This window comes from Engraulis encrasicolus, chromosome 17 (assembly GCF_034702125.1).
Source record: "Engraulis encrasicolus isolate BLACKSEA-1 chromosome 17, IST_EnEncr_1.0, whole genome shotgun sequence".
Lineage (NCBI taxonomy): Eukaryota > Metazoa > Chordata > Actinopteri > Clupeiformes > Engraulidae > Engraulis > Engraulis encrasicolus.
The window spans coordinates 41,390,224-41,417,723 of NC_085873.1; the positions used below are offsets into that span (position 1 = coordinate 41,390,224).

Here is a 27,500-nt window from a genome sequence, read left to right on the forward strand (position 1 = left end):
TGTCTTCGAGACTTGGTCTGACCAAGAGCATAAAAATCAATGTTTCTCAAACGCCACGGTTGACCCGCCTGGTTGACTGGTGTCATACAAAGTGGTTGGAGTTCGCAATTTTCGGGAGCTCAGAAACAATACTTGCATTGCTCTTGACCTGACTAGAAGCAATGCTGAAGGTGTCGCGTCACTAGGAGGGCGTGGCCTGGCTATTACCGTGCGGACACACCGCGGGCGTTGAACGCGTGGAAAGATGCGGAAGTAATTGACTTTGTATGGGAGAGCAGGCGGCGAACGAGGCAAACGCGTTGGTAGCATTTCTAGAGGCGAGGGCGTCGAAAGCGTCAAAAGCCGAGGGCGGCAGAAGTTGAACTTCATCTAAAAATATGTAATGAGCTCGGCGGCAGCAGGGCGTCAGCCAATGGAATGTTCACATTTTTCTAAACACGAGCTTCGGTTGGTCGAGATTCCTGGCCGAACGCTTCAGGTTGAATCGTTTGCCTTTGTTCAACGCCCCTGACCAGTGCTTTCCAGGCAGGAGTCAGCAGCGTTGTGGCTCTTTCAACGCCTTCGGTGTGATCGCGGCATAATAATACATTTCTATCTCAAGATGTCAAGCTGCATGTTTGCTTATTATGGCATAGAGCTCTTCTCTCTATCTCTCTATCCGTGGCAATTGTTCAGCCACAGCATGTTTGACCTAGCCTGGCGACGGCATCCTTTCTACTCCACCCAAACATTTTGGCTCCGCACATTGACTGGCAAAAGCCTCCAAGCTCAGTTCGCTCACTGTTTAGCCAGTCAGCAAACAGTTGAGAGTGGTAACGCGGAACTCATCCGCGAAGTCAATTACTAATTGGTTAAGGTAACGCTATTCACACTTTTGCTTTATTATGTGTATGCTTTTGTGACACTACATCGTAACAGTCATGCATGCTAATAAATCACAATATGGGTTTTAATTTGAATCCAGAACTCCAATGAATTTAAATGGCAGAGTAAGATCAGACCATATCCCACCCTTCACAGAGACATATTCCTCTCAGCTTTCGTCTAACTGTTTGACGGAGTCAACAGTCGGCTTTCACCCAGGCTATGTTTGACCCAGCCTATTGGAAATTATCCATCTGGTGCTCCGTAGGAGAGCACTGTGACAAAGGCAAATGTAATAAAGCACTGCCATGTCTGGATGGTGAACAACATGACGCACGCACAGTCCTGGTCAATATCGACATGACACACACACAGTCCCAGTCAATATCCCTCAGGCACATTGAACAGTACAGACTGTTTGTACCGTCAAGACACTGTGGGCACAGGTACACCCAGACAAGTCAGCTGCCAGGGGGGGGGGAGAGGACAAAGGGTCAGTTGTCCCTGCCCCAGGGAGAGATGGGGCCCAGAATTGGGTTCTCATTATATTGAATATATTGGATGGGGGCCCATTCAGATTAATTTGTCCTGGGCGGCCCAGGCTGGGCCTGACAAAAGCTGTCAGTGGCCCTGCACCCAGATACTCAAAAATGGCCACACAAGACACATGTACGCATGAACTTAACTACACAAGCAGGCATGCACACACGCACACGCACACGCACGCGCGCTCGCACGCACGCACACATGCATGCACGCACACACACACACACACACACACACACACACACACACACACACACACACACACACACACACACACACACACACACACACACACACACACACACACACACACACACACACACACACACACGCACGCACGCACACACACACACACACACGCACACACACAAAAAAACACTCGACACACAGAGTTTTAGACAGTAAATCAATAATTGCATCTGCCAAAGCTTTTAAAGCCAGAGAGGTCTGCCTTCAAATTGGCAAGTTCGGACAAGATTATGAGCATCTGACTGTAAGCTACGTACGTGGTGAATACGGTCTGCGTACATTAAGTAGATGATTTCATTTATTTGAATTTGAATATGTACTGTATATTTCTGTGAATGCTCGTAGGTGTGGGTGTATGTATTCACATGCAAACATGTAGGCCAACAGTAAATTCATGCAAATGCATGTGGGCATGCGTGGGCTCATGCGTTTGTATCTGAGGATGCTCCTTCGCATGTGTATTTAATTGTAGGTAAAGGGGGGAATAAATCATTGCACACTAGTTTTCTCTTTGCTGGTAGTTTATTTAAAAATAAATTAGCAGCAAAGACAAAACCAGTGTGAGGTGATTTATGCCCCCTTGGATTCTTTTTTTACTGTGCATCACCAGCACCTGCACTGGTTGTGCACAGGGACTCTGCTTTGTGTATTGGATTGTGTTTAAGCATGTGTCTCTTACTCTTTGACGGGGCTCGCAGGTTTGACGAAATCACCCGGAGGGAGTCGGCCTCCACCTGCAACACGTAGCTGCTGTTGCTCTCGTAGTCCAGACGCTTGGCAGTGGTGATCACACCCGTCTTGTTGTTCAAGGAAAACTCCCCTGAGAGAGAGAGAGAGAGAGAGAGAGAGAGGGAGAGAGAGAGAGAGAGAGAGGGGGAGAGAGAGAGATAGAGAGAGAGAGAGAGAGAGAGAGGGAGAGAGAGAGAGAGAGAGAGACAGAGAGAGAGAGAGAGAGAGAGAGAGAAGGAAAGAGAGAGAGAGAGAGAGAGAGAGAGAGGAAGAGAGAAAGAGGGAGAAAGAGAGATGAATAATTATTTGCTCAGCATGGTGGATCAATCTGTTTTGAAACCACTTGCTGATGTGGATTTAATTGACAACATCCACAGCATCAACCACTGACTGCTCTGTAGATCCCATTGAGCCACAAAGGCCTGTTAAGGGATCTGGGGTGCATTTCTGGAAAGCGTAGTTGCTAACTATGTTAGCTACTTTGATGGTTGCAATGCAATTTCCCATTGGCAACTACCGAAGTTGCTAACTGCTAAGAACTATTCTTTCCAGAAATGCACCCCACCCTGATTTGATTCGTGAGATGGAAAACGCTGAATTCTCTCTCGCAGAGAATTGGAGAAAGGAGAACAAATGAACAAATGAACAGACCAAACCACTAAAGCGGCGTACACACACAAAGCTAGGTTTTCGCATGCTCGCCTACTCGTCACTCTTTCATGGAACATTCACTGAAAGTTCCCGCGGCTTTAACTGCCAATGAACAGGCGAGAAGTACCGAACTCTGCATTCCAATTGGTTACTCGCTTACTCGCCTCGCTCGAAGATAAAATATTTTCAACTCGGAATCCGCCCACATCGCATCGCTTGTACAGTACTCGCCTACTCGCCTGCTAGTCTCGCTGGAACACATCGACATTCTATTGACTTCATCCGCTGAGCGAGTAACTAGCAGCGACGTGTGTGTACGGCCCTTTAGACCTGCTAAGAAGACAGATGGCAAAACTACAGTGGTATACAGTAACCTATGAAGAGACACTAAGGTAGACTGTCAGAAAGAAGTGAACACAAATAGCTGCTAACTTTTAACACCTGAAGCCTTGAACGAGAGCCTTTCCAACAGACTGTTATGAATCCATATGATACAGATGTGTATATATGTCAGAGAGAGAGAGAGAGAGAGAGAGAGAGAGAGAGAGAGAAGGATCTGCTCGTAACGGTTCCGCTCTGATGAGACAAAGTACTTCTCCTCCTCCTTCTTCCTTTCTTTCTTTTCTGTTAGTTTCATGCCGAGCAAACACTGTGATTTTGGGCCAGATTTTACCCCTTGCAGACAATATTTGGAAGAAAATCGAAAGGTAACGAATGAAAAGTGTAGACAAGATTTTTTTCATGAAGACAAACTAAGAGAAGACATCACTTCTTCTCCACCTCCCTCCTCCTACTCCACATGTTTTCCTCTTCCTCTTCCTCTTCTCGTTTTCGTCTTCATCTTCACCCTCTCTTCTTCTCCCCCCCTCTTCTTCCTCCTTTCCCGTATTCCCCTATTACACATCCTCCTCCTCCTCCGTTGCCTCTTCATCACGCTTTTCTTCTTTATTCCATGCAGACGGCCCTTAATGAGAGCTATAGCTAGCGTAGCGTTCAGACTGGATATGGGGCTCCTTTCAGTTTCATGAGAAGAGACGTGTGCCAGATGGGAGCTGATGGAGCTTCCTGTTCCACCCAGCTGCTGCTACAGCTACAGCAGGCTTCACAGCCCTTTACGTCAGCCTTACACACAGGTCATTACCAAGGGTGTTTGGTGGTGGTCTGTATGTATGTGTGTACATACGTGCTTGACAGAGAGAGAGAGAGAGAGAGAGAGAGAGAGAGAGAGAGAGAGAGAGAGAGAGAGAGAGAGAGAGAGAGAGAGAGACAGAGAGAGAGAGAGAGAGAGAGAGAGAGAGACAGAGACAGAGAGAGAGAGAGAGAGAGAGATTGGACATTTGTGTACTGTTTGCGTGTGTTCATATGTGTGTTTATAAGTAGTTGTGAACATATCTTTCAATTGGTTTGTGTGTTTGTGTGCATATGCACATGAGATATGTAAGTATATGTGATGAAGGCAGAGTAGGCCTAGTGTTAATTCAACACTTAGACAGCAGGCTACTCTGGGACCAAATACAATCAATCATTGGGAAATCGACTCTCTAAGTGTTTGTTTCACACTGCAAAAATGTACTGTGCAGGCTGTTTTGTTCATTCGTCCTTTCCTTCTCAGCTTGCAGTCTCGGGACGATGGAGGCTTAAGCTAGTCAAGAGACTGTTATAGGCTTGTAATAATGTGTTTGACTATGGCAGAATCTTTGTCAAACACATGATCAAACAGGGAGACATTGTGAGTGAAGACAGTGGAGTTCAGTGCATAAATGATTCTTTCCCACTGCCAATTTTCTGGTAGGCCTACCACTCGAAAAAGCATGATTCGGCCGCCACTTTTTGTTTTTTTGAATAGGCACGAAACAGCTCAATCATGAAGCAAAAAGTGGCAGCCAAGTCGTGCTGTGTCGAGCTGTAGGCCTACCAGAAAACTGTCAGTGGAAAAGAGGCAAAAGTGGTCTCTTTGGGTATCATGAAAGTCCATAATGATATGAAAGTTCGATATTAAAATTCAGAATTAAGGAATTCTTTATTGAGTTAACATCATCCACATGAAATACCTGCACCTGTTTTCTAGAAACCCTTGCCAGATGGTTAATTTTTTGGTCAGGTTTTTTTTTTTTTTTGTCTTGCATGACTGAAACTTTGGAATGAGCGCTATTTTGTAGTAGAATAATCAAAGGCTTTTGGGGGAGAGGGATTGTATGGTCATGGTGGCCGTCCAGGTTCAGTGCCGTTTGTTCTGCTCTTTGCGCTCGCTCGCTACATGCTGTGCGTGGCGGAAGGGACAGCTGGACTGTGTGGCCCGGGCATTTTAGGCATAGATCGGCCCCTAACATGGACAGAGGCCACTTTCATACTATGTCTTGCTGTATCCCATGTCTATATTTACACTGGTCTCCTTTTTTTGGGGCCAATACCCAGGAAAGTAACAACAACAACAGTAGCGGCCCCTGAGGACTGTCGGCCAGATTACCAGCCTACCTCTGGCGGAAGGGACTTTTGAGATGGCACAAAAAAGGTCTCGCCAGCTGCTTGGAGATGCACTGTGGTATCTAAACGGTTTTAAGAGGGTGTACTCTGTCAAGGCTGCAGATATGTCAGAGAGAGAGCGAGAGAGAGAGCGAGAGAGAGAGAGAGAGAGAGAGAGAGAGAGAGAGAGAGAGAGAGAGAGAGAGAGAGAGAGAGAGAGAGAGAGAGAGAAGGATCTGCTCGTAACGGTTCCGCTCTGATGAGACAAAGTACTCCTCCTCCTCCTTCTTCCTTTCTTTCTTTTCTGTTAGTTTCATGCCGAGCAAAAGCTATGATTTTGGGCCAGATTTTACCCCTTGCAGACAATATTTGGAAGAAAATCGAAAGGTAACGAATGAAAAGTGTAGACAAGATTTTTTTTCATGAAGACAAACTAAGAGAAGACATCACTTCTTCTCCACCTCCCTCCTCCTACTCCACATGTTTTCCTCTTCCTCTTCCACTTCTCGTTTTCGTCTTCATCTTCACCCTCTCTTCTTCTCCCCCCCTCTTCTTCCTCCTTTCCCGTATTCCCCTATTACACATCCTCCTCCTCCTCCGTTGCCTCTTCATCACGCTTTTCTTCTTTATTCCATGCAGACGGCCCTTAATGAGAGCTATAGCTAGCGTAGCGTTCAGACTGGATATGGGGCTCCTTTCAGTTTCATGAGAAGAGACGTGTGCCAGATGGGAGCTGATGGAGCTTCCTGTTCCACCCAGCTGCTGCTACAGCTACAGCAGGCTTCACAGCCCTTTACGTCAGCCTTACACACAGGTCATTACCAAGGGTGTTTGGTGGTGGTCTGTATGTATGTGTGTACATACGTGCTTGACAGAGAGAGAGAGAGAGAGAGAGAGAGAGAGAGAGAGAGAGAGAGAGAGAGAGAGAGAGAGAGAGAGAGAGAGAGAGAGAGAGAGAGAGAGAGAGAGAGAGAGAGATTGGACATTTGTGTACTGTTTGCGTGTGTTCATATGTGTGTTTATAAGTAGTTGTGAACATATCTTTCAATTGGTTTGTGTGTTTGTGTGCATATGCACATGAGATATGTAAGTATATGTGATGAAGGCAGAGTAGGCCTAGTGTTAATTCAACACTTAGACAGCAGGCTACTCTGGAAATCGACTCTCTAAGTGTTTGTTTCACACTGCAAAAATGTACTGTGCAGGCTGTTTTGTTCATTCGTCCTTTCCTTCTCAGCTTGCAGTCTCGGGACGATGGAGGCTTAAGCTAGTCAAGAGACTGTTATAGGCTTGTAATAATGTGTTTGACTATGTCAGAATCTTTGTCAAACACATGATCAAACAGGGAGATGATTCTTTCCCACTGCCAATTTTCTGGTCGGACTACAACTCGAAAAAGCATGATTCGGCTGCCACTTTTTGTTTTTTTGAATAGGCACGACACAGCTCAATCATGAAGCAAAAAGTGGCAGCCAAGTCGTGCTGTGTCGAGCTGTAGGCCTACCAGAAAACTGTCAGTGGAAAAGAGGCAAAAGTGGTCTCTTTGGGTAACATGAAAGTCCATAATGATACGAAAGTTCGATATTAAAACTCAGAATTAAGGAATTCTTTATTGAGTTAACATCATCCACATGAAATACCTGCACCTGTTTTCTAGAAACCCTTGACAGATGGTTCATTTTTTGGTCAGGTTTTTATTTTTTTGTCTCACTTGCACAGATCGTATGCATGCCACCCACAGATCTCTGCATCATTGATGTATAGTTGTTTTTTTGTCTTGCATGACTGAAACTTTGGAATGAGCGCTATTTTGTAGTAGAATAATCAAAGGCTTTTGGGGGAGAGGGATTGTATGGTCATGGTGGCCGTCCAGGTTCAGTGCCGTTTGTTCTGCTCTTTGCGCTCGCTCGCTAGATGCTGTGTGTGGCGGAAGGGACAGCTGGACTGTGTGGCCCGGGCATTTTAGGCATAGATCGGCCCCTAACATGGACAGAGGCCACTTTCATACTATGTCTTGCTGTATCCCATGTCTATATTTACACTGGTCTCCTTTTTTTTGGGTCCAATACCCAGAAAAGTAACAACAACAACAGTAGCGGCCCCTGAGGACTGTCGGCCAGATTACCAGCCTAGCTCTGGAGGAAGGGACTTTTGAGATGGCACAAAAAAAGGTCTCGCCAGATGCTTGGAGATGCACTGTGGTATCTAAAAGGTTTTAAGAAGGTGTACTCTGTCAAGGCTGCAGTGCTTACTATTCTTCATGTAATACAAAATGAAATGCCAAAGGCCAAGGCCGCTGGCAGCTTTGGCCGGGCCCAGGACAAAGTCGCCTAAAAGGGCCCCCCAGTCTAATACAATGTAAAGAGGAGCCAATTCTAGACCCCCTATCTCACTGGGCCCGGGACAACTGTCCCCTTTGAAAGTGAAAGTGAAAGTGAAAGCCCATTGGGAAACTCCAACTCCCATTGTCATTGTGACACAGCACTCCACAGCACACAAGTGAACACTGCACACAACGAAATTGCATGTATGCCTCACCCGTGCAAGGGGGCAGCCCTCTTTGTCCCCCCCTGTCACTGGCTCTCGCCCCCTCATGGCCTTCACCGCACTCAACAGCAATGTACTTCAGGTAGAATACGTTTACGGGAAGTAGAGAAAAATATGATTCTCATATTTTTATTTATATTTATAATTTCAAATTCACCCACATGTCCTTCTGCAGAAACACATAAAAAAATCCAGGGCTAGATTCTTTTTTGACCATGGCGTGACATGAAAAGCGAGTAGGACCCAACAAAATCACTTAGAATCACTGTGTCAGTCACACTGCTTCAACCATTTATCAACCCTCACTCGAAACGCAAACAATGTAGCTTTTTTTTTAGAGATGTACAGGATCAAAGATCCGGTTCCGGATCCGGCAGGATAATAGATTTTTATGTTAAGCAGTGGATCCGGTATCCGGCAGTTACCTAAAAATCAGGATCTGGGGCATCTCTACTTTTTACGTAGCCTAGGCTTTTCAGTCAGTCTTTCACAACCCCAATTGCTGCATGGAGTGAAAGCCCTTTGGAAGCGGCCGTTGAAGGCAGTGTGGCATTAAGCCAATGAGTCTTAAAAAATAGTTTGCGCCAACGTAATAAAAAGGGCCCACGTGTGCGAGTTGGCTATTTGTTTCAACTCTTTCGTAGGATCCGGTATCCGGTTCTGGATCCGGCAGGATCTTAAGCAGTGGATCCGGTATCCGGCAGGATCCTAAAAATCAGGATCCGGTGCATCTCAAATTTTTTTTTCTCTCGCTCAAACAAATGCTTCCTTTGGTTCCACGTTTCTACACATTACCGTTTTGTGTAGCCAACACTAAATACCCAATAAAACCGGACAGGCAGGCAAATTGGCTTGTTTCAACAAGGGGTTTAACTTCAGTTACAAGTGTAGGAAAATAAATCTGTGGACAACATGCAATGAAACAAAGAAAACACACACATAAATACACAGATTGTATAGATCAAATACCCTGATGTTCAGGAGAGGAATGGCCGCACAAAAGGTCCCCAAGTTCCATCCTATAAAAGCCTTATTGCATTTTCCTGGGTAAACTTCTCCTCATCCCATCTGCCATCACAGCACTGAACAACCACAATAACCCTGTATGGTCCCCGCTGGCTGTGTATGCATGTAGTCAGAGGCGATTCTAGGGTAATGTGGGGCCCCAAGCGAAAATTCAAAAGAATGAACATTTGACAGAAAATTGCCACTACCATAGTAAAGTGTGAAATAGTATCCGCTATATATGGGCTTGGGGGCCCCAAGCGGCTTCCTGCCTTGCCTGCTGACAAGACGCGCCTCTGCATGTAGTTAGTATGTGATTGTTGGTTTGGCTGCATGGTTTATTGTGTGAATAAGTGCTTATGTTGTCTGTATCTAGTATCTCTGTTTGTCGGAGTGTGCATGTATGAGTGGATGTGTGTGTGTATGTGAGGGTAGGCCTTATGACAGTATTTGTGTATGCATATATATTGCACTTGATGTCTTTATGTTGGCTTTGTGTACTTCTATTGTGTACTGAGCTGTATGTTTTTGTCTTCATGTTGACTGTAAACTTGTTCATGATGGTGGTGAAAACAAATTTCCCCTATAGTACAATAAAGGCAGTCTAATCTAATCTGTCCTTGTCCTGCTAACCTCTGTTATCACAAAGATGCCTTTGGCCTTGGTCTTCCAGTTGAATGAAGCCGCAAGACACTACCAGAGATATTCTATAGAGATATGCCAACATAATAGGTTTCTATGGGCACCTACCGACCAGGTTCCGGTCTGCCTAAAGGGGCGTGTCATAATACTCAAACAATGAATAGAACAGTCCTTAGGTCTGCCTAGGTCTGCCTAAGGGGGGCCATAATAAAACCAGGAAACAATGGGCCAATGGAACCTCTCTCTCTCTACTCTCTCTGACACTACCGTTTGGGGGTTTATCACTCATTGTGACTTAATTTATCTGGAATAGTCAATCTGTGACAGTCAATAAACCCACAACTTAGAATACACCCTAAAGGATGTGCTTCCAGGGGGCGTTGGCAGACCTATTTTACAGGGGCACGTGCCAGAGTATTGATTTGCTGTGCCCAGATATGAGTTTCACAAAAAAAAAAACCTTGCTACCTTGGAATTTAGCTCAAGTTTAGCATACAGGGTAATCTACACACTGTGCACAAAATAATGCACATGCACTACTTGCAATAACATAATACATTCAGATAAAACATAAAAAATAAGATATGGTTATATGGTGTCCATGTATTAATAAAGGACTTTTAATACGGACTTCAGAGTGCCTCGAACCCTCTCTCTCTACAAGTTTGCAACTTGTGACTTAATTTATCTGGAACAGTCAATCTGTGACGGTCAATAAACCCACAATTTAGAATACACCCTATAAAGGATGTGCTTCCAGGGGGCGTCTGCAGACCTATTTTACAGGGGCACGTGCCAGAGTATTGATTTGCTGTGCCCAGGTATGAGTTTCACCAAAAAACAACAACCTTGCTTACCTTGGAATTTAGCTCAAGTTTAGCATACAGGGTAATCTACACACTGTGCACAAAATAATGCACATGCACTATTTGCAATAATATAATAAATTCAGATAAAACATAAAAATAAAATATTTAAAATGTTTAACCCTCCTGTTATCCTTGGGGTCTATTTGACCTCATTCAATGTTTAAAGTCTGAAAACGACGTGAAGTACATAACTCTTTGGCTTTATCTTTGATGACTTTTCCTAAATATATGGGGTCAATGTGAAAAAAGTAAAATGTCCACAAAAATGTTTTCCCTAAGTGCTATACACATTTTGGTTACATCTGTGTTCCTTGGCGTCAATTTGACACCAGATTATTTTAAGTGTATTAAATATATATGGAACATCCTTTTTTTTCTAATACATGTTCCAATCTGTCTTGATTATGTCAAATACATGAACATAAGTTAATTAGAACAGAACATTTTGCTTTATGTAGGTCTCTAATAACTAACAATATGTATGATGTGGACCAGGCCAAAACTAATTCTAGGCAACTTTTGGGCAGTTGTTGCACATTTTCGCATAGTCATGGATTAGTGTTTTTGGTGTGTGGGCTGTGTGTGGGGGTGCTAGGACTTATCTAAAGGGCTTTTTTATGTCCCCAACAGAGCAACAGTAAATATCTGAGGCATAAACCGGTGCAAAAGTTTTTGCTTCTACTGATTTTGTAGACATTTAAGTGGCTGGGGTCAAAATGACCCCAATGATCACGGATGTAACCTAAATCTAAGGATAACAGGAGGGTTAAAAATAAATATCTGCTTTCTCTGTGCCCTACTGTGTCCCTGTATACCATTAGGTCAGCTGATGCCCCCGTGTGCTTCACCAAAATTACTCTAAGAGTGACCTTTTTGAGATATGTCCAGAGAAACACGCAAATGGTTTTCTATGCTAAAAGCACCCAGGGCCCATTACAGGAGCTCTGACAAAAACAGAAGCAGGAAAATCAATGTACCCTTAATAATGACTACGAGTGCAGGTAACAGATAAGTAAAAATGATGCGTTTAGAAGTTTCTCTCTCTCACGTACACACAAGGACATAAAATGTGCCCCCCCCCATCTCTCTCTCTCACTCTCTCTCTCTCTCTCATGCTCTCTCTCTCTCTCTCTCTCTCTCTCTCTCTCTCTCTCTCTCTCTCTCTCTCTCTCTCTCTCTTTCTCTCTCTCTCTCTCTCTCTCTCTCTCTCTCTCTCTCTCTCTCTCGCTCTATGTTTGTGAGTCATACGCACAATACAAAGAACACATGTACATATGTGCATGCATCTGTGTAAGTGCATGTGTATGTGTGTATTTTTGTGAGAGCACATGTGTTTGTGTATTTGTAAGTACACATGCCTTTACCGGCATACATGTAAACCCTGTGGAGTGTGTTGTAAAGTGCAGTAAGATGCCAAGAAGGTGCTTCAGCCTTTGACTAGTGAAAGGCACACCACACCCCCTGCGGTGCAGAGCGAGAGTGTGCAGCTCCAGTCGTCATGCTTGGGCAAGCAGGGAAGCCGACAAGGGGGGACAAAGTGGTCACCTGTCCCTGGCACAGGGAAATTGAGGGCCCATACAGTAATTGGGTCCTCATTACATTGAATGTATTGGGTGAGGGGGTCCTTTTAGATGACTTTGTCCCGGGCCCAGCCAAAGCTGTCAGCGGCCCTGTTGGTAAGGTCTGTGAGGAGTGAGGAGAAACACATTATGGAGCCCGTCTCTCTCACGTGTGGAGATGTGCAGGGCCGCTGACAGCTTTGGCCGGGCCCAGGACAAAGTCATCTGAAAGGGGCCCCCCAGCCCAATAGACACAATGTAATGAGGACCCAATTCTGGGCCCCCTCTCTCCCTGGGGCCCGGGACAAGTGTCCCCTTTGTCGCCTTCTGTCGGCACCCCTGGAGGTGTGCACACTGCTGCATGATGCCGTGAATGAATTTGCAGACACACACACACACACACACACACACACACACACACACACACACACACACACACACACACACACACACACACACACACACACACACACACACACAAACATACACACACACACACACACACACACACACACACATACACACACACACACACACACACACACACACACACACACACACACACACACACACACACACACACACACACACACACACACACACAGCCATGCAATGTGCTCAGAGAGGAAAAGGGAGATTGTAGTGCAGTCAGTGCATTTATTTTAGGGGGAAATTGGTCTTGGCTGAGAGAAGAAAAGCGTACGTAGATTCCTTGAGCAACACATTCACTTCACATTACGAAATAGTACATTAAACAGCTCCTCTGGGAATGCTGATTATGTTTGTTTGGTGTTGCTTCTAATTTGGTTTTACGCTTAGCACTGAGAGGCAGGAGAGATTACCCATTTAGGGTAAAATGAGTTTTTTGCTTAAAGAAGAAGAGCTGAGATTCCTTTTTTGAGCAACAAATTCAAACCATGCAATGGTGAAAGCCTTGAGAATAATGATACTGAGAATGCTGGTGTGCATGCTAAATACTTTTAATTTGGTTTTAGGTACTATAGATTTCCATTATAGATTAATTTTGTGTGTGTGTGTGTGTGTGTGTGTGTGTGTGTGTGTGTGTGTGTGTGTGTGTGTGTGTGTGTGTGTGTGTGTGTGTGTGTGTGTGTGTGTGTGTGTGTGTGTGTGTGTGTGTGTGTGTTTTTGCGTGCGTGTGCGTGTGCGTGCGTGTGCGTGCGTGCGTGTGTACATGCGGCGCACGTACGTGTGTGTGTGTGGACTAACCTCCTTCATTGCCCTCCACGATGGAGTAGATGATTGTCTGATTAACAGCGGCGGCCATGATGACCCCTACGACCTTCCCGATGGGGGCGTTCTCACTCACGGGAGGAAACCTGACAGAGGAACAGAACGAGGCCACACAGTTAATCCCCAAAATGATGCATCCATTCCGCACACCACTTCAGTCTGGATATCATTTGTATTCATTTATAGCTGAACCAGAGCTTGGTTATTAATGTTAATTTTTGTGTTAAAACCAAGGAGAGTAGAGACATGAGGGCTTACTGACATCATGACAGCGTAGTACGAAATGATGGCGAGGGGAGTACGGAAATGTTCTTCTTCTTCTACGGTCAGTATTGGAAGCATCAGGGAAGCATGCAATGCCACTTCCGCGAGGGTCGGAGTGTGGAACAGGTCATAGGACAGCGTGAATGTTTGTCAGCTGTCCTTAATTACCCCCAGCAATTACTGCTGACCAACAGCTGCATAGGATCTTTGATAAAACTACCTGTAATGTTCACATATATAAACCAACAAATGTGTTACTCTTTGAGGCCTGTCTCACCCTCCTCTACAGTGTTTTTGCCCCAACAGACTGCACCCAAAATAGTCCAAAACAGATGTAAAACACTGCAGCAGCACAGACCATCTAACATGACATGTTATGACAAGGGAACAGAAACAGTGGATGGTATTAGGTTCAGCTTACAGCACGCTGCTGTTCAAAAGAGCAACGGTGAAACTAGATCAAAAGGCAGCAGAGCCACAGGATAGAGAGAAGGTGAACCAGAGCAAACAAGTGAGTCAGAGAGAGAGAGAGAGAGAGAGAGAGAGAGAGAGAGAGAGAGAGAGAGAGAGAATTGTATGTGCTTGTGTGTGTGTGTGTGGGGGCGGGGGGGGCTTGTGTGTGTGTGTGTGTGTGTGTGCGTGCGTGCGTGCGTGCGTGCGTGCGTGCGTGCGTGCGTGCGTGCGTGTGTGCGCGTGTGTGTGCGTGTGAGAGAGAGAGAGCGAGGGCGAGGGCGAGAGCAAGGCAGAGGAGGTAAAAAAGAACCTATTGGATAATAACTATGAGATTAACATATCTTTATGTAGAACATTTGAAGATTCAGAACAGCATTTTATGATGGATTATATTATAACAGAGGAGCCTAGAGAAACCTACAGAAACACTCTCCGACAGAGTAAGAGTCAATCTCTCCCCTTGTTCAGGGTGCAGTAGACATCGGCAAACATCAGTATTTTCAAGTTTGTCGGAGGGCGCTCTCAACTTCTGGCAAAAAAATGAATGACTTTGGGTGCGTGATAAAGGCTATCAACTTAAAAAAGAGAGAATGCAACGATAATGTCGAAACGCGTCGGCTTGTGGACATGGTGGTATTTTAGTAGTGGTTAATACACCGCGCTCTTCCGTGTGGTGCGTCTCCAGTTGAATAACTTTGAAGGTGAAAAAGTGGATCGCACTCGGGTTCTTCTTTTCTTCTTTTTTATTTTTTTATTATTTACATAGCAGCAGAAGTGTAGACAAACGTTTCGGCTGTTGCCTTCGTCAGTGTCTCATCTTACTAAGCTACATGGTGGTATTTTATAAATCAATAATGAGATTCAGATTGTGAGTGCGGATTTTTCTCTTTTTTAAACATCAGTATCTTACATGCAGAGATGCTAACACAGGCACCTCCAGTTCAAACAGACAACCACCGCACAGACGGATGCCAAGTCATGCAGAGGAAAATAAGGAATCTTCTGAAGAGTAGCAGAAGGAGATGCCTCTTCCTTTGGTCTGCTAGGGAGAGACTCTCTCTCTCCTTCTCTCTATCTCTCTCTCTCTCTCTCTCTACTCACCACCCAGAGTATTTCTTGAGGAGCGTTTAGGCACCTGCCCAACACACGGCCGAGCAGAGCAGAGGTCCAGGGTACTGGCTCGTTCCTCCTCTCTCTATCTCTTTCTCTTTCTCTCTCTCTCTCTCTCTCTCTCTCTCTCTCTCTCTCTCTCTCTCTCTCTCTCTCTCTCTCTCTCTCTCTCTCTCATCATTCAGACTACAATAAGGGTGACGAGGGAGATATCCACAGCAATGGTGTGGCCATGGAAGAGGTAGAGTAGTACCTGTATGTATGGTCTGTCATACTGTCTGTAAGTGTCCACGTATCAATCAAAAGAACAGCCTATTTCAATAATGGTCACTGTTCTATTTGCTTCATCTACCAAGAAATGTATAGACTATAATAGATACATTGAACATTTCTGAAGAAAAAATAATCAAACACAACAAAATGAGTAAACAACAACAACCACTAAAACACAAAACAAACAAAATAACAGCCGCATCCACTGCTTCAGCACCACGGTCAGCTCCACATTCCGTATTGGCTGCAAGATCCATCTCAGCGACGAAGGACGGAAGGAGACAAGGGCACCGAAACAAAGGAAGTCAGGAAGAAGGAGAGAAAGAGAAGCAACAAACGCTTCAGTAAACCAAGCCCTTTCAACCTGAGATAAGGGAATCCTGTCTAAAGGGGCTCTATGTAGGATTAAAAGTTTAATTAATCACTGTCCCAAGTCAGCCGATGCTTATTTGAGTCAATAGTAAGTGCACGATGACTCTCGCGACCACTTTCACGGTCCGCTGTCCACACGAGAACGAGAGCGACCCGCTACGAGTGTTGTGGGAAACATGAGAAAAATCGATTTACATACCGTATTCAGATATGTACCAACTGTTGGCATTCCTTGATGAAAAACATTCTCACATCGAGCTTATTTAAAATGCATTTTTTTCATGACAGTGAAGGTTTTTCATGACAGGCATTCCACGGCACCGCGCAAACTACGTCATCCTAAATCATTGAAACAATGAAAACAATTTTGCTTAAATCATTCATTGATTTATACACGACAGACCTAACTCCACAACATCCCCTTCGAGGCAGATTTAAAACAACTTAAATTGAAACGTGGTGACAAATAGTCAAATAAAAGCGGACCAGCAGGAGTGGAGCAATGCCAGCCACCACAACAAAGAAAGGAAGGAGGCTCATGAGGTTAAAATCTGTGCCGTTGGAAATCTCCCCACAATTTCAATAATGAAACAAAAACCAGGAAGTTGGCCAAAAAAACAAATGGCTGCTTCCAAGCAGTCCCAAAACATCCTCTACCTCCCATACACCTACCCTTTCCAAGGGGCCATTCTTCCAAGCAGGTTGTGTCTGCACACGCGAGCGCACACACACACACACACACACACACACACACACACACACACACACACACACACACACACACACACACACACACACACACACACACACACACACACGCACGCACACACACACACACACGGACACACCACTGCCAGCATCTTAGGCACCAAAAACAATATCGCACCCAAGAGAGAGTGCGTACAGTATATCTCCCCCACACTGTCATCTCTGCAGCTCTCAACGCTGCTGTTGCCCACTGCTGTTGCCCACTGCTGTTGCCCACTGCTGTTGCTGCTACTGTTACTACTAAATCCAATGACTGTGTCCTCCCAAAGGGGGAGTGGAGATTAAAAAAACTGTAAAAAAAGTAAATGAAGTAAAACAAATAAATAAATGAATAAAAAAACAGTGCAGAGTGCAGACCTCCGCCAAGGAAGCTGTTTGATAGAACATTTGACTATGTAACACCCTATTTTTTTCCAAGTCTTTCTGTCTTGCTATTGTGGAGTTAGAAACTGGAATGTCAAAATTCTCCCTATCCCGCAATGGGGAAGAATCTTTTTTTAGATTGTGATCCAGATCGCCAACAATATTTAATCACTTTCTTTTGTCCTTTCCAAGACCTTCACGGAATTTCAAGAAAATCTGTGCATAACACATAGCCCTATTTTGGGAACATTTTCTTTTTTTCTTCTTATTGACATGCTTTTTGCGTCTGTATTGTGTTTAATTTCTTTTGTTACTAACAGTCTGTTTTGGTTTTAGATGTATGTTGGGGATTTTAATTTATAATGCTTGAAAACATCTAGCCTGCCTATTTTGGACACCAGATGGAAATTAGCCTTTGGGCTACAATCTGGCACATTTACATATATGTGCATGTATGTATATGTTCATTAATGTGCAATGTACTGAAGAAATAAATGAATTGAATTGAATTGAATTGAAAAACATAACCTCTTTGATGGAGGTAAAGGTCAGAGTCCGTAAAGCAAATGGACATAGATGTTTTTCTTTCTTTCTTGATTTTAAGGCATTGCTTCTCGTGTTCAAATCATTAAATGGAATGGGACCCACCTATCTACTGGATATGTTTCACCTTTATGTACCAAATAGGTCACTAAGGTCAACGGAGAAGAATTTTGCTGGTAATGCCAAGAGTCAAAACAAAGTGTGGGGAGGCAGCTTTTAGCTTCTATGCTGCAAAGCTTTGGAACCATCTTCCAGATGACATAAAAAATGCACCCTCTGTTGATAGCTTTAAATCTAGACTCAAGACGAAGCTTTTTGCAGATGCTTACCCTTAACCTAAATTTTATGTATTTAATTGTATGTTTTATTCTACCATATGTTTTATCGTAGCGTTTTTAGCTTAGCTTAAATTATATGTTTTTATTTCCAGTTTCTTTTTACCATATGTTTTATCTTAATGTTTGAAATCTTCTTTGGCTTTCAAATATTTTTTAAAGGCTCTTTGTATTTGTAAAGCACATTGAGTTACACATGTGTATGAAATGCGCTATATAAATGAAGTTGACTTGACTTGATAAACCAAAAGTCAAGAGACACCGCACACTGCTTACTTTTCTTAACTTTATTTCTTGGAGCGAACAACGCGTTTCGCCCAATGCGTCATCAGGTTCGCTCTATGCCAAACCCCCGTTACCCAGGTGTACAAATAAAGTGCCAAATGATCACATGATTCTTTGCTACCAATCTTGTGCATAGTCTCAAAACCCATCCCCACAGGTGCGTAAACTTGCGTTGACTTGACTTGACTTGACTTGACTTGGGTTCCTTTGTCTTTTACCCAAAGAACTATATGAAGAGTTCAGATGCAAAACCCCCTAACTCTATTTCTGAAGACCTGCACTTCTATATTTTTAGAGAACCCCGTTGTTGGTTTGGCTTACATTCATATACTTGATAATACATATTAATAGTTATATTACATAAATAAAATAAAAAATATGCAATTTTGATAGCTTTGTATTAAATAAAAATGAATTAAGATTATTTTCTGAAAAGGCACTTAGGGGGTTTTGCATCTGAACTCTTCATATCCACTTTTATCCAGTGTCGTCTCTGTGGCTATCACTGCTGCTACCTTGGCTGCCTATGGCCAGCGGTGTAGTCTACTTTTTTGATGTGGGTATACTGTATATTCAAGCATTTTTTGAAGTGGGTATACTGTTTGCTCTTCTAAATAATGGATCAATCAATTTTAAGTGGGTATACTGACGCCCCTAAAATTTAGAAGTGGGTATACTCCGTATAACCTGCGTTCTACGTAGACAACACCACTGCCTATGGTACACAGCCAGCAAGGTAGCAAATAGACTGCTACCCTGTAGATGAGCTTTTCCTCCCATCGTCTTCATTGGACAAGGACAATACTATAGACTTGTGGGGGGGTGTATCATAGCTGTCATGGTGTCCTGGCTTCCTTGGGAGTATGGAGGAGCTATAGGATGAATGCCAGCTGGCTTGGTTTCCTGTTTATTATGGGATGGCAGTGTGGGGGAACTACTTCACTGTTTATTATGTAGACTGTTTGCACCGTCAGGCAAATACTTTCACACTAGATAACGTAACACCCGTGCACGCACACACACGCACACACGCACACACACACACACACACACGCACACACACACACAGACACACAGACACAGAGACACACACAGGAACACACACACGCGCACACACACACACACACACACAGACACACACACACACACACACACACACACACACACACACACACACACACACACACACACACACACACACACACACACACACACACACACACATACACACACGCACACACAAACACGCACGCACGCACAGACACACACGCGCACACACACGCACACACACGCAGACACACACACACACACACACAGTCTCTCCACCTCTGTGCATCTGAGCTGCCCTTCCAGGTGATCTTTTTAATTACAGAAGGAAATAGAGTAATGGCTGCCAACTTAATGAGAGTCTGGTTTCCTACATATCACCAGACAAGGCTGCGATTCTGGAGAGTGTTGATATAGCATTGCTAAAGGAAATTAAATTTTAAATTAAACATGTATTTGATGTCTAAAATGATGGTGTGTGCGTGTGTGTCTGTGTGTGTGTGTGTGTGTGTGTGTGTGTGTGTGTGTGTGTGTGTGTGTGTGTGTGTGTGTGTGTGTGTGTGTGTGTGTGTGTGTGTGTCTGTCTGTCTGTCTGTCTGTCTGTCTGTCTGTCTGTCTGTCTGTCTGTCTGTCTGTCTGTCTGTCTGTGCCTGAATGCCTGTGTGTGTGCAACTGAGCGTTTCTGCATGCATAATTGTGTGTGTATGTGTGTTTTGCATAGATTTCCTGCGTGACTGTGCAGGCATAGACATTCAGACGGTTTGTGTGTGTATCAACGTCACAGTGGGCACTATCAGACACATATAGGGGCAACGTCATTTTTATTTCCCTTTCATTGAGTGTAGGACAGTCAAAAAGATGAGGCGCACACAAGGCTTGCAGGTTCAAAAAGTGTATTGTGGCCGACAAATTAACAAAAGAAGTCAACGGAAAATATCTGGAGCTACAAACGTTTCGGACCTAGTCCATTATCAATGTCTCCAGACTGGAGGTCCGAAACGTTTGTAGCTCCAGATATTTTCCGTTGACTTCTTTTGTTAATTTGTCGGCCACAATACACTTTTTGAACCTGCAAGCCTTGTGTGCGCCTCATCTTTTTCACTGTCCTAGTATCACTATTTTTGGTGAGCAGTCGCACCAAGCAACAAGCGATCCTAAGTTAAGGCGCAGACGCCAACTTTCTTTGTTTCCTTTCATTGAGTCTTCACAATTTCACCTGGCTATCACCAGACCCAATCACAAGAGAGATAAGGTCTGGAGACCTGCCTTCTGTAAATCCTGTAGGGGGTGTGTGTGGTTTACGTTTGACGACGACTATTTATTGGGCGATACGAATGTGTATCATTCCATGTCTCCCTGCGCTCTGATTTGAAGAGAGACAAGGACCATGATCTGGTACCCTTGCTGAGGGTAGTCTCTATGCTGTCTTTCAGATTGTGCAAAGCGGCATGGGATTTCCCACGCTACTTCACACGGCCTGTTTGCTTCTTCTGCGTCTCCTTTCTACCGTTCCACAGCCCTTAAAGTGATACGGTCCCAATTTTGGAAATAAGTCGTAACACTTTATTTTAGGGATACATCTATAAGCACTAATACATACAATGTTAATGCCTGCATAAGTACCTTGTAAGGCATGTACTAAGCACACCATCTAAAGCAAATTTGTTTATCTTGGTCTCTTCAGATCACACAACATGGTTCCAGTGATTCATATCCTTGGTCTGTTCATCTCTCTTGAGACCAACATAAACAAATTTGCTTTAGATGGTGTCAAGCATGTGTGGTGGTAAACAAGTGAGTTTTACAAAAAAGGTGTATCCTCTCATAAGCCAAGCATGGTAGTGGGACTGACATGGTTTGGGGATGCATGAATGCTGACAACATTGGCAATCTGAAATACACCTAAAAGAAACATACATGTCAACATGCACTGTGACTACTGAAGCAGATCATGATATTCTCCATAGGATTGCATTCAAATCTCACACCAATCTATTTAAGCCAGATGCAGACTCAAAATGTAAAAGTTCAATGCAAAGAAAGGTTGAAACGCACACTGATGACTTCCCTTGTCATCCCTTTTCATTTCGTTTCATTTCGAGACGATTCGAGCCAACATAGCCCCTTCTGTACCGGATTTTAATCTGTGGTGTACTCACTTTTGTGAGTACATATTCAAACATTAATGGCTGTATTTTGCTTTTTTTCTGAGTGAACAAGAAATCTAAGCGGTTAAATATGTTGTTAAAAGGTCACTAATCATTGTGTCAAAGTTACATTTCTGTAATGCTTTCCTATGAAAAAAATCTGCAAAACTGTGAGGGGTGTATTCACTTTCGTGATATACTGTACCCTATTATTTAACTCAAGGGGAGGTGTAAAATAAGCTTATTTCCAAAAATGGGACAGTATCACTTTAACCTCCTTCAGTCTGATTCTCCACTCAGACAGCACTAAAAAGCCTTTTGGAATGCTTTAAAGGTTTTGCTTGCGGATCAGGAAGGAGCTGACCTTTTCAAACTGTTTGGGATCACTACCGCCGGCAACCAGGTAGCACGCTGAGCGCGTCCTGTGCAAACAAGAGGGAAAGGTCAACCAGTGCGGCTCATGGACCGATGTTTGTGTGTGTGTGTATGTGTGCGTGTGTGCGTGCGTGTGTGTGTGTTTGCGTGTGTATGCGCGTGTGTGTGTGTGTGCGTGTGTGTGGGTGTGTATGTGCGTGTGTGTGTGTGTGTTTGTGTGTGTGTGTGTGTGAGAGTGTGTGTGTGTGTGTGTGTGTGTGTGTGTGTGTGTGTGTGTTTGGAGGAGTGCGCACATACACAGACACAGACACAGACACAGACACACACACACACACACACACACACACACACACACACACACACACTCCCATTCACACACACACACACACACACACACACACACACACACACACACACACACACACACACACACACACACACACACACACACACACACACACACTAATGCAGCCGTCGACTCTACATAAGCTACTCGCCCATGGACACACACAAGGATACTTGAAACACCAGAGATGCTTTCTCTGTCCCTCTTACACACACACACACACAAACACACACACACACACACACACACACACACACACACACACACACACACACACACACACACACACACACACACACACACACACACACACACACACACACACACACACACACACACACACACACACACACACACACACAGGTGTCAATCCTGGGATGTAAAAAAGCCCAGTCATGAATCTAATAAAACCCTTTGGATAGACATTCACCTGCTCAGTCACTTGTATAAAAGACAGATATGGCACAGTTCTACCTCCTGAACCTGATACTGATATATCTGCACACATTACACAGATACACACACGCGCACTCACAAGCAAGCATGCACGCGCGCGCACGCACACACACACACACACACACACACGCACGCACGCACGCACGCGCGCGTGCACACACACACACACACACACACACACACACACACACACACACACTTTGGAGGGATTTAAGAGTTTCATTCAGAGATAGAGAGTTCAAGGAGCTTAGTGCTGCTGAGTGCATGAAAATACACCATTTGATTGCTGCCCTTGAAAGAAGAAAATAAGACGTTTCAAGCATTTTAAGAGGGCAGGTGCACTTTGAGTGATAGTGAATGAATAGGCGAATGAAAACAGAGCTTGACAGACAGAAGGGGATACATTTAGAGAGAAGAAAAAGGAGAGAGAAACAGAGTAGAGAGAAATAGAGAGAGGAAGGCTTAGAAAGAAAAACAAATACATTAAGTTGTTGATTCCTTAAGAACTTGCCATCTTAGAGGCATTTCAGTGTGGACCTCAATATTATGGTCCAGGTAAAAAAAAAGACCACGCATGTCCAGCACTAAACAGACAAGAGAGAGTTTACATTTATACACATCCCCTCTCTCTCTCACTCTCACTCTCACTCACTCGCACGTACTGTGATGGAGTGACCATCACTACGGTTGTGGGTGTGTTCTGACTGTCACGCCAACGAGCCTGGCTCTTTGGTGTAGTGGGCAGAGCCCCGGTTTACTACACCAGGAGTTCTGGGTTCGAGTCCCAGCTGGGCAACTCTACTCCCCTTCGCTACAAATGGTGTCAAAAGTGGGATGGCTACCGTGAGGCCATCGGAAGTGTACCCATTGTGTGTAAACCGTAATTCCATGTGAGGGACCCCCAGGATTGGTGAACTCGGTGTGAGGGACCCCAGTGATGGGTGAAGCATTGATGATGGGGCACACTGGGTAGTTGTGTGAGGGACACCTTGAGTGTGTGAAGCGCAAGGGTGCGCTTCCCGAAGGGGAACGTAGTATGATGGAGTGACCATCACTAGGGTTGTGGGTGTGTTCTGACTGTCCTGCCAACGAGCCTGGCTCTTTGGTGTAGTGGTCAGAGCCCCGGTTTACTACACCAGGAGTTCTGGGTTCGAGTCCCAGCTGGGCAACTCTACTCCCCTTCGCTACACGTACAGACACAGACATGTGCGCACCTAAAATGAACCAGATAAATCAGTCTATAACAGTGATATAAGTGTGGTCCGGGGACAACTGGTGGTCCGCAACAGAGCTCAGGTGGTCCGCAAGGGGATTTCTACTTTTTCAAGACAACCTAGCAGTAGGCTATATTTGCATTACATTATTACAAAGCTAAACATAGCTGAAGTGTCATTTTCACCACAATAAGACAGGCTTGTAAATGTGAATAAAAAGTAAGTGATCTGCATTGAAATGAGCAGTGTCGAATTAGCACCCGTCAACTGACAGTTGATCCCTGAACATTTTTGGGGGGACAAAGTGGTCCTCGATCTGAAAAACACTGGTCTATAACAAGGTTTTCAGGGCTTGCTATGGGGACACCCACACCCAGTTGCCTCTTTTTATGCCCATTCAAGTGAACTCTAAAGCCTTTAAACAAGTTATTATGTCTGCGAGGGACTGTCCAGTTCTTCATACATCTTACAATCCTAGTATTGGAAAAGCATCAGAGTAGCTACAGAACACTTAAATAAGGCCCTTATGTTGAAGGATACAAGCTCAAAGGGTCCTTTAAAAGAAAGCCCATTGGGAAACTCCAACTCCCATTGTCATTGTGACACAGCACTCTACAGCACACAAGTGAACACTGCACACTGCACACAACTAAATTGCATTTATGCCTCACCCGTGCAAGGGGGCAGCCCTCAGTGGCGCCCCATGGGGAGCAGTGCGGTGGGACGGTACCATGCTCAGGGTACCTTAGTCATGGAGGAGGATGGGGGAGAGCACTGGTTGATTACTCCCCCCACCAACCTGGCGGGTCGGGAGTCGAACCGGCAACCTCTGGGATGCAAGTCTGACGCCATAACCGCTCACCCATGACTGGTCCCTAAGGCTGTAACGATATTGCATCGAACCGAGGGATCGCGGTACGCAGACCCACGAACCCCTATCGCGACCCTTCCTTGCAGAATCGCGATGCGCCCTTTCCAAGTTTACCCCTCAGTCTAGAAAACAGCAGGATACAGGCGTATTTACATGCGCTTAAAAAAGACAAGTAGAAAAGGGGCGCGCACATTTGCGAGTAACACTTCCAGGCATTCGCCCATCTCTCTTATAAAATGTTCCGTCCAACCAGCACGTGCATCAGTTGTTATCCATTGCCTGAGCAAACTCCGCGAGACGAAACACTTGGGCAAACGTCGGAAGGTAAAGCACAGAAATGAACAACAGACCAAGAAGGCTTTATCAAACGTGTGAAGACGTTTTTTATTCATGCATGCGCCGTTGTAGGCCTATGTTGAGTGGAGATATACGTTGAGCGGACAGAGAGAGAGAAAGAGAGCGAGAGAGCGAGATGCTCCGCCTGCCCAAATTCTTACACCAGCCTGAAATCGCCACGCTCTAATAAGGGAGTGTCGTAAGTCGGGCGAACGTTGAGGTCGATGTGGATATCTAAGCAGCATTTCTTCCCCACATTGACCGCCAGCCTAGCGAAAACATGCTCCATTTCAGCCTCTGCATCCATGCGCGCTCTTGACAAAATGTCAAATCACAAAACCAAACAAAGGACAACGTGCATGTTGCATAGTGAGAACATAACCGAGGTTCATTTCGAGTTTTGTTTGTATAAGCGTGTGCGCGCTGCTGCACGATCAAAAAAGTTACAAAAACATTAATCATCAAAATTAAGTGTTGCATTTCTGTAAGTAACTTAATAGCCTACAACATGTTTCCTGACAAAATATGACCAGTGTTGTTTTCAGTTAATGTTTGGATATTAATTAGATAATGTGAGACAGTTGTTATAGGCTACCTATTGGAACCCTGACCCTTCTTTCTCCCTCTCACACACGGTCAGCATCTCAGCATGATGTGATCTAAGCCTATTATTAATAAGCATATTTTCCCTTGGTGAACATCCCTTATTTGTCTGTGTTCTGCTTTGATGTCAACACCTGGGGAACAGGTTGCAGTGATATATCTGCAACATCATTTAGGCCTAGACCTACAAAATTAATGTAGGCAGGTAATATATATGATTTCTCTTTCATTATATATATATATATATATATAAATATTTTTTATTTTATTTTATTTTTTCCTTTAAAAAAATAAATCGTGGGGCGTATCGAACCATGGGTCATATATCGTGATACAAACCGAATCGTGGGTTGGGTGTATCGTTACAGCCTTACTGGTCCCTTTAAAAGAAACTCTTACCGCAGAAATACACCAGCGGCGATCTGAGCGAGGCGAGCGACGGAAGTAATTGACTTTGTATTGAGTCGCGCGACAAAAGCGATTCTGGAGACTAGAGCGATTCGCACGCCGAGCGCGACAGTTTGAAGTTGAAATCTTTTCAACTTTCTATGACGCGGTTCGGCGACAAGCCGCGACAGCCAATGACTGTATAGAGGTCAGTGACCACAGCCAATGGGAATGCTTGAATGCTTTGCCTTCTGCCTGTACGGACATACTCTAGTCTCCTCAATCGCTCGTATCGCTTGCTGCTGAACTCTATCGCTTGAATCGATCACGCCTGGTCTATTCGTGCGGTTATACCTTGGTTTTACTGAAATACACCGTGCAGAAAACAAAGTACTACAAGGACTACGGAATACAAAACTTTAACCTTACACAGAGTCTCTCATAATTGCTCATTTTCCCTTGATTCAACCTCAAAACAGCTGCTAAACAAACAAAAAAGAACGAAAAGCAGCCTAGGCCTTTTCAAGTGGCATTAAAACAAAACACGAAACACAACCACTGCCACCTTCAAAGGCAGAGGGCGGGCCTCTTTAATAAGATTCAGTAAACAAACAGAAACTAGACACGAAATGAAAAAAGACATTTCTGAAGTGGTTGCACTTTTAGCATTGGCCGCCACCTTAAGTAAATACGGGCGGCTAATCTGTCATGTTTACTGATGAAAGAGCAAAGGAAATGGAGGAGGGGATATTGTAAATGGAACATTATTGTCAGTCAGCAAAAAAAACAACAAGACAAAATGAATGAAAAAGGGGAGGCTATGGTGACTGCCGTGACTGTCAACTTGTCCCACAGCATAGCTGGGGACATGAGATTTAGTGAGATTTAGTGAGAGCCAGTAAGCTGCACATCTCCATTTACAAAAGGGGAGTCGGGGGGCTTTCTACCAAATAAGCTCTGAGAGGAAAGTGCACAGGACAGCATAGTACGGTATATGGTTTTCACTATGCTACAGACCAAAAGAGACATGGTAGAAGCATGGACTGCAAGTGAGTGTCTTCATTTACGAAAGGGGAGTTGGGGGGGGCTTTCTATCAAATCAGCTCTGAGAGGAAAGTGCAGAAGACAGCAGATTTGGATGCATTATACTACAGAAGAGAGAGAGAGAGACATGGTGAACACATGAATGTTTGGAAATTAGGAAGGAAAAAAGAATGAAGGAACCAGTGCTGGAACGAATATGCGAATGAATGAATGAATGAATGAATGAATGAATGAATGAATGAATGAATGAATGAATGAATGAATGAATGAATGAATGAATGAATGAAGGACTTGTGCTTTTTAGGGGCCAGTTGTAGGGGTGTTGCCTGAGACTCATTGTAGGACCAATTCAAAGTGACTGGCTTGTGTGCTGTAAGTGGCTTGCTACCTGTATTCCGCCTGGGTGAAGATGGGTATGACTGAGGGCTGGAGAACGGTGATTTCCACAAGGGTCTTGTTGGTCTTTGCAGGCTGCCCACCATCAGAGGCAATCACTACCAGCTGCACAGAGATAAAGACATGAGAGAGAGAGA

General features: G+C 44.4%; 1 protein-coding gene across 1 annotated transcript in view; it reads right to left on the minus strand.

The window, feature by feature from the left end:
* pcdh15b (protocadherin-related 15b) overlaps window positions 1–27,500 on the minus strand; it is a 225,974-nt gene that overhangs the window by 33,252 nt on the left and 165,222 nt on the right. The window contains exons 23-25 of the mRNA XM_063220981.1: window positions 27,356–27,468; window positions 13,352–13,461; window positions 2,339–2,479 (exon numbers count right to left, since the gene is read on the minus strand). Coding sequence (XP_063077051.1) covers window positions 2,339–2,479; window positions 13,352–13,461; window positions 27,356–27,468 — 364 coding nt within the window. The remainder of the gene's footprint in view (window positions 1–2,338; window positions 2,480–13,351; window positions 13,462–27,355; window positions 27,469–27,500) is intronic.